At 35.9% G+C, this 8,447-nt stretch overlaps 1 protein-coding gene across 1 annotated transcript; it reads right to left on the bottom strand.

The window, feature by feature from the left end:
• Window positions 1-485: 485 nt before the first annotated feature.
• LOC107484548 (ultraviolet-B receptor UVR8) lies at window positions 486-8,172 on the bottom strand. Its single transcript, XM_016105104.3, has 11 exons — window positions 7,732-8,172; window positions 7,458-7,531; window positions 7,274-7,358; window positions 5,350-5,481; window positions 5,019-5,249; window positions 4,603-4,836; window positions 4,327-4,370; window positions 2,307-2,489; window positions 1,411-1,501; window positions 1,016-1,059; window positions 486-936 (listed from the first exon to the last, which is right to left on the bottom strand). The coding sequence occupies exons 1-11, from the start codon at window positions 7,958-7,960 to the stop codon at window positions 811-813; spliced, it is 1,473 nt and encodes a 490-aa protein (XP_015960590.1). The 5' UTR covers window positions 7,961-8,172; the 3' UTR covers window positions 486-810.
• Window positions 8,173-8,447: the final 275 nt, after the last annotated feature.

An 8,447-nucleotide genomic window follows, 5' to 3' on the forward strand; every position in this document is an offset into this window, starting at 1 on the left:
GACCTTTACCATCCCTTATTCTTGATTTCTTCCTAATTCTCTAAACCTTCTCTCGCCCAATAATTAAAACAAAATTAATTCTCACTTCTCTATTCTTGATTGATCTAATTAGATATTCAAGTAAACGTTGCTTGCTTCATTCCATTAATCTTCGTGAAATAATATCCACTCACTGCAGTATTATTTGATGCAATTTGATACACTTGCCAATAATACGATCGTATCAATATAATGTACTTTAAGATGAACGAGGTAAAGAGAAAAAGTGTTTAGCCTTAAAATGGCTTGTGTTTAGTTTTATTTTAAAGATTTCCTTCCTTATTGGAAGACTATTCTCTAAATTTCCCTAACCCAACAAGCCATGAAATTACGACAAAAACAAAACTGTATGTAAACATACCTTTTTTTTCCATGGCACAAAACATATCATTCAGCTATAGAAAATATCAGAATGCCAAGAAGCCAGATCACTAAAGCTCAAGCTGTGCCCTAAAATGGAAACTTCCTTCACAAATAAAGGGCGCCATGGGCGCTATAAATTACAATCAATCGTTTAACACTCTTTTATTGTCTTGTGTATGAAAACTAAGAACACTTCAAGCACTTCCAAGTTAGTGCCAAGCTACACCTACAAATCTAGAAATGGAAATCAAGACGGGAAAATCAGGTAGACAGAAATAGAGAAGAGGAAACAAACCAAGAAACATGCTGGTTGATTCTGGACATATCTACATTCCACTAGAGAAATGTCGATTAGTCAGTAACCTATCAAAACTGTGCAACCCTGTCAATGCTAATGGGCATATCGAGTCAAACCAGGTTCTTATCAGCCACCAGCAGTGTATGCCACCAACCACAGGCAACATTTCTAGGTCGGCAACCGGCAATAAGAACTTGACAAGGGACATTTCGGTCAGTAGAATCTCCCAAACCAAGCTGGTGAAGATATATGATAATTAGAATTCATAAAGTTGAGACAAAAATAAGCTAAACTTTAAATAGGCAGTTAAAATACCTGGCCATATTTGTTCCATCCCCAAGTAAATAGGTGACCATCCTCTTCAAGTTAAAACCAAGGGAAAAATTTTAGGATGAACTTGTAATACATGACTCAGCTTATGACTAAACTAGTAAAGAGCAAACTTGAATTCTTAGACTTTACAAAAATTCTTTTACTTGTCCACAAAAATGACAGAATATATTTGAACCAAAATGAACGCTAATGTGAATGAAAGATATTTGCTAAGGACGAAACTAGGCATAGGCAACCTCTTGACTGGAAAAAGGGCATCATAGTTGAAATTTAAAAACTTGAAATGGGTGTGAACTTTCAATTACTAACGATTCAAAGAACAAATCTGATTGGAGTATCACATGGACATCATTAATAGAGCACACACAAGGAAATACCTGTTAGTAAAGCACTATGACGAGCCCCACAAGAAACCATACTAGAATGCTTATTCTCAAAACGGGAAGCTTCCAACTGTTTAGGCAAGGTCTGAAATAGGAAAAATAAATGAGTTACACAATATGGTTACACTTGTACTTTTCATGATTTGGAACATCATTACAGATGGACTATATTCAGATAATTAACCTTCAAAGCTAACATTTGTACATCTAAAATGATAGATGCATAATGAAAACTTTTGGATAGAAACCAAAAATATCTATTAAGAGCTCAAAGTTGAAACAAGCACAATCTGAATTATTCATTATTTGACCATAAGGACATATAGACTTGCCACATACGAGAATTCTTAAGAGTATCATCTTTTTCTATACATATATATTATCAGAAATTGGTTGATCTCCAAATCTAATCCATTATATTAGGAATTACGATAGGATACTATGGCGCTTCCTTATGCATGTAGCCAACTCTTCCTAGAGTAAAAAGCTTAGTTATATTGTTATATTGTTGGAACTTGGTCATCAGAAGGTGCATCACTTCATCATACTTGTAACAGACAAGAGGGGCATATATTATTTTCAAATAATTTAATCTTCCAGAAACAATTCGCAAAATCATGCACATTCCTAAACTAATGCCAAATGCAAGCACTTCGCAAAAGAGATACTCATACAGCTAGCTTATAATTTACATATAAAATCATAAGTTAAAATAACTTTGGGTGGTTGAACATATCAACAGAAGCAGCAGCAATGACAATAATCATGCATTGTCTCACTCGGTGAAGTCTAACACGTCTTTATGAGTATGTAGTTTTCTATTGCATTCTGTTTGTTGAGAATTATTGTAGAGAAAGCAAAACTCAGATAATTCAGTTAGAGATATGTACCTCAGGCTGATCACTACCAGTACCCAATTGTCCAAACTGATTCCCACCAAATGCATAAATATGACCATCTACAGTAACACACAATGTGTGCCAAAGTCCCGCCGCAATTTTTTCCACAGTAGTACTCAATAAAGATGGAACTAGGGTTGGTCTCAGTTGATCAGCATTATTCCCTTGTCCACACTACATGAAGTTTAAATGTAAAATTGTCAAGAAATTCTGCATGGGCCACTCAAATGTCTCATAAGAATAAGAATCATACTAATCATTAAATGATAAAATATGTCTCCTCATGGTAGTTATTCTTTTGACTACAAATAAAGTTATAATATTCAAACCATAAGGATTGGATCACGGCATGAGAAGTGAAGCTACAACTCAAAACTCAAGATTGTATTTAGCTTGTATATCATGGTAGGTACGTACATAAAGCATCCACACTTCAAGCAAGATATCAGGTACCTTTTCCACACTACAGGAATTTAAATGCAAAATGGTAAAGGGAATATTATAGATGAGCCATTAAAATGTCTTTTACGAAAACAAATCACTGAACGAGAAAACCATCCACAGTAATTACTATTCGAGTGGAAATGAATGTATATTAATTCAAGGCCTAGGAACTGGGCAAGGCCAAGAGAAGGCAAGTAACTACTCAAGATGTCTAGCTTGTAGATAATGGAAGCTATGGATCTAAAGCATCAACTTCAAAATGAGAAATCAGATATGATTGGCACATGTTGGCCGCATCAACAAAGAGTACACAGTCATATTGACAACGGTCTGAAACTTTCAACACACTTAAAACAGCAAATTCAATATTTCCTACATCCAGAATCTTCCTTAACATAGTACTTTTGGGAATAAACTATAATAAAAATGTCAAAAAAAAAAAGAAGAAATCCAAACATTGATAAGGTTATTTTGCATACCTTATATTCTTTCATACAGTTAGTTGTGTTATACCCTTACTTTCTTGCATACAGTTAGTTGTCTTATATCTGTATCTCCTTCAACTTAATGGAACATAAGATTTCCCAAATCCACCTTATCATCTTATGCATTTTTTACGCTTCCTTCTAGAAAACAAAGAAACTTCAAATACTTAGTCTGTTCAACAATTCTGTGAATAGACAATTTTCTTTTTGGGTCATGGTCCAATATGGTCCATAACTATACTATTACTAGGGCAAACTACCAAAATTGCACTCGAATAATTTTGTCGCTGACAAAAATACATTCGAATTTTCCTATCGACAAAAATGCCCTCATAATTTAAAAACGTGACAAAAATGTCCAATATTAAATATGAATTTCTCAAAAAATGATTTAGAGATTGAGTTTTGATGGAATTTTTTTGCAAGTATGACTAGAAAAATGAGATATTATTATTCTTAAAAGTTGGTGATCTTTCACTAAGTGTATATTTTTTTGTGATTTTTTAAAACTATTATTGGTTGTTAACAAAAAAAATCACAAAAATAATATATACACTTAGCGAAAGATCACCAAATTTTAAGGATAAAAATATCTCATTTTTCTAATCATACTTGCAAAAAACCGCATCAAAATTCAATCTCTAAAGCATTTTTTTGAGAATATATATTTAATATTGGACTTTTTGTCGCGTTTTTAAATTATTTGAGGGCATTTTTGTCGATAACGAAATTCGAGTGTATTTTTGTCAGCGACAAAATTATTCGGGTGCATTTTTGGTGGTTTGCCCTACTACATAACTAACAGTAGGTTCTGCCACAATTTTTGAACAATCCCGGGGTTAAGATAATAACAAAGCCATTCCTCACTAGGCAGTGGCATCTATGTAAAAAAGTTGGATTGAAATGAATCTACCAACAGCACAATAAATAAAAATAAACAAAAACAATTTGTCTCACAATCACTAGTTGGAGCTTTTTTATGTGCGCATTCTAACTTATTATTGTCAATACAATAAATGCCCTCCCTCTAGACAAAAGATGAACCAATAAAATATTAAAATGTATTTTAATAACAAGCTCACCTGACCATACAGGCCCCAGCCAAAAGTAAGGAGTGCCCCAGCATCTACACAAAAAAAAATAAGAAAAAATCAGATGACATATCAAAATGGTCCTTGGTTATAATTAGCTGGACTTCTGTCGACCATAATGACCATCTGGAGTTTAGTAACTAGCCTATAGTATTCTAAAACTGAATTTGGCCTTCATAGCATATGATATAAATATTTAGTGCAGCTCATATAACAAAGAATTCGATATACTTGTGCAAGACTACAAGAGAGCAATGAAATGCTGACCTGTCACAACAGCGCTATGCCGACCTCCACAAGCAATTTCCTTCACATAACTTCCAGGAACCTTTGATACTTGTGCCCCAGCACCACTTCCTTGATGAGCAGTTGATGACCTATCTTTCCCAGAAGTGGACTCCATACAAGGTATAACGTGAGGAGATGACACCATCTTCACTCGAGAACCCAAACCTAGCTGTCCTTCACCTCCATAGCCCCAACCCCAAACCTGTCCCACATCTGAAAACTTTGGTGAAAACATGATGCATCAGGGGTCTTGCTTTACATCAAAAAACCTTCCATATCTTCATACTTCATAGAACCTACAAAACTATATGTCGTAACCACAAGAACAAACCAGCTACACCTAGAGGATCATAGGATCACAATCACTAGGTACCGATAGACACAAAGGGAATTACCTGACAGTGCTAGTGTATGCCTCCCACCAGCTGCTACAGAGGTAATCTTGACCCCAGGCCCAAGGGTAATAAGAGAAGGGGAAACGGTAAAGAAGTCATCTCCAGATGCTGGACTGTCGGATTCCTGTCTCGCAAATGAGATTTTTCTTCTCTTAATAGCTTCCTCTCCAACTTTCTTGTTGTCATGATGAGAATCTGACCCACTACTTGTGTTTGAGCTTTGTGGGCTTCCTGTTTAACGTCTCAAATTCCATTAGCTCCCTGAAATGATATCAGAGAACTCTCTTTGATGTTAAATTATTTTGATGCATATGTATGTGATGATTAGTACCTTGATCAGCTATTGATGAGCTTTGTTTCCCAGAAATATCCTTTTGCAGGCTTCCTGCAGCTATGAAATCAGTAATAACTTTACCAGAAGGCACACATTCTTTCCATCCCCATGCATAGACTTCACCTTCATCTACAAATGGAGCATTAAATTCAATAGCAAGGTGTTAGTGTTATCTCTGGGCCATTACCTAAGGGTAAGCTAGTTCAAGTCATTCTTTGAAACACTGAACGCTGAGTTAACTACAAACTAAAATTTTCCCACTAAGTGATTCTCCTTTCGAAAGGTGAGTTAACAAACGCAGAAAACTAAATAAAAATTTAAAACCTTTTCAACAGTAATGGTATGTGTTGTTACATCGAAATCCTTTTCATGATCTAGTATTTGGCATTTAAAACATAGGTTAAAAATTTGTTTCCACCCGAAACATTGCCGTCCACTCAGATTTGGAGCTTATTGATTAAATATTATAACAAAAGAATTACCAAAATACAAATATGTCTTCATAAAATATCAAATCTCTAGGCTAAACTAATTGATTTATTTTAAATGAGAACAACTACTATTATAAAGTGGCAAAATCTTATGTCTCTTTAGATATTTTAACTCGTACCTTATTCAAATTGTTTGTTTTATTATTGAATTACTTATTTATTTGTTTTTTTTTTTGTATAATGTACTCCCAAACTAATGTCCTATTTTTCACAAAATTTCCATGCCCATACCAGTATCTAGTATGGGCATAATAAGTCAATGGGGAGACATCAGACACTGAACTAAGAGGATAAAAATTGGAAATAACTTTCATTTCCTTCCAAGCTATTGTGTATGAACTTGACTAAAATCTTCAGCATGTAACGATAATGTTAAAATGAATTTCAAATGTTTTATTTCTTCATCTTTCTCTTCCATCTTTACTATTTCAACAAATAAAAATCTTATAAAATTGAGATCCTAGTTACTGCATGAAAATCAGTGTACTTCATTGAAAGACATTTTTATATAGTTTAATTTTCTTCAATTCAACCATTGATCTTATAGGAGTTAATACCCTGAAATTTGAGGTCGGACTTAAATTGACCGCTAAAATACCAATTGACCCAAATTAGACTCCAAAATTACAATGGTAACTCGCGTTAGCCCCTGAGCTCATCTCCGTCAACGGCATGTTGATTTGGCCCTTTAACTTGCGATGCTGGATAAAACAAAACGTCGTTTCATATTGGCACCCAATCTTGAACGAAATGACGTCGTTTCACACAAAACACATCTTTTTCTCACTAGTGATGGTCATAAAACAATATGCATTTTACCCGATTCGTGTGAAACGACATCATTTCATTGAAGATTGGGTGCCAATATAAAACGATGTTGATTTGTTTTATCCAGCGTGACAAATTAACATGCCAAATCAACATACCATTACAGCATTACCGGAGATGAGCTCAAGGGCTAACGCACATTGTAAATTTGGAGGTCCAATTTGGATCAATTAAAGTCTTAGAGGTCAATTTAAGTCCGAGGCCAAATTTCAGGAGGCCAAATTAAGTATTATATATTTATGTTTTCAAATTAATTCCACACTACTTTCTGTTATATACTACAGCGATGCCATTGACTATGATAAGCCCTTTAACTATTCTCTTATACGAAAGCAACCAAAAATTGCTGGGCTATATACTAAATCCCATTTAGTTAATCTGAAAAATTATTATCACAACCGTATCATAGCAGAAAATCACTCTTTTATACTAATTCATAGTTTAAAAAAATTGAAATCCAAGCAATTAAACTAGAAATCAACATCCTTCGTCGTTCTTATTTCAGGCTCACTGGTAGTAAACTGATTCAAAGCTCAAATTAACAATCGCAAAAAATAATGACCTTTCAACATCTACAAGATAGGGGGAATTAGAAGCATTACCAGTGACCGAGGCGCAATGAGCCCAACCAGCAGCAGCCTTCAGCACTGCAGCATCAGTGGGGAGCTCAAAAGCTCCTGGAGTCTCCTTCAACCCACACATGCAACAAAACAAGTTGCAAAATCAATTCCAACACCGATTCAGACCTAAAAAATCAACTCAAAACAAGGACGCGAACTGCATTACCCCACGCTTCCCCGACGTCAAATAACTCTGGCTCTCATCATCCGCGGAGCCCCACGTCACCAGCTTCCCTTTCTCTGCAGCGAAAAAATGACCACAAAAAACACAAATCAACCAATTCAGATTTCATTCAACAATTGGAACTAAAAGGGGGGAGGGGGAACACGTTCCAGGATCTGTTCCTAAAGGATTTAGATCTAGAACGTTCGCGAAATTATGTAACCGTTTTCGATCTGGATTCTAGTCATCGGAGAGTCAAGGGACTGAAGAATCGAACCTGAAATGGCCATGGCGAATCCACAACCGCCGCCACAAACGTCTTTCCAGGAATCTCCGGCGATGGAGGGATCAGAGAGGCTTACCGACGCCGGAGACAGTATCGGAGTTTTCTCCGGCGAGGCTCCGGGAAGGTAGCCCCACATGTACACCATTTTCTCCTTGCACTCTTCCTCCTTCTTCTCCTCCTCCACCTTCGTCTCTTCCGCCGCTCCTTCGTTTCCGTTCATCGCGAGAACCAACAAAAACAAAAATAAAAAAAAAGAAAAAAATTCTCCAAACGAGAAGTATAAGCTCAAAACGCAGACAGAAGCAGAACACAGAGCTCTATCTGCAAAAAGAAGAAAAAAAATGAGAACAACAAAACGACGATGGGTGCTGGTCGTTGAAGCAAAACTGAGAAAAAGCAAAAGCTGAGAAAAAACACTGGGATAGGAAAGAGGAGGAGGAAGAAGAGAAAAGAGTTGATAGTAGGCGTATCAATTACAAGGTTATAGCTGTGGCCACCTCGGATGATGACGTGGCATTTTGGACACGTGGCACAATCAGCACCGCAGTTTGGATTTGCACATACTTGAAGTGGCGAGTATAGTGTGGAAGTTTCTGGAAGATAGGGGGACCTCTGACTAGAGCCCGAGGTGCCTCCATAGATCGACACGTATCTTCTTTTTCTATTTTTTTAATTAATCTGATAAGAATATGTATATCATGATTCAT

This window comes from Arachis duranensis, chromosome 4 (assembly GCF_000817695.3).
Source record: "Arachis duranensis cultivar V14167 chromosome 4, aradu.V14167.gnm2.J7QH, whole genome shotgun sequence".
NCBI classification, from domain to species: domain Eukaryota; kingdom Viridiplantae; phylum Streptophyta; class Magnoliopsida; order Fabales; family Fabaceae; genus Arachis; species Arachis duranensis.

What these genes read in the sequence shown, in the direction of transcription:
- LOC107484548 (XM_016105104.3), bottom strand. Translation starts at nt 7,960, where the DNA reads ATGAACGGAAACGAAGGAGCGGCGGAAGAGACGAAGGTGGAGGAGGAG. An exon ending in ATTCGCCATGGCCATTTCAG is followed by an intron (nt 7,532 to 7,731) that starts GTTCGATTCTTC and finishes TTTTCGCTGCAG; the next exon opens with AGAAAGGGAAGCTGGTGACG. An exon ending in GCTGGGGCCTGTATGGTCAG is followed by an intron (nt 2,490 to 4,326) that starts GTGAGCTTGTTA and finishes AACTTCATGTAG; the next exon opens with TGTGGACAAGGGAATAATGC.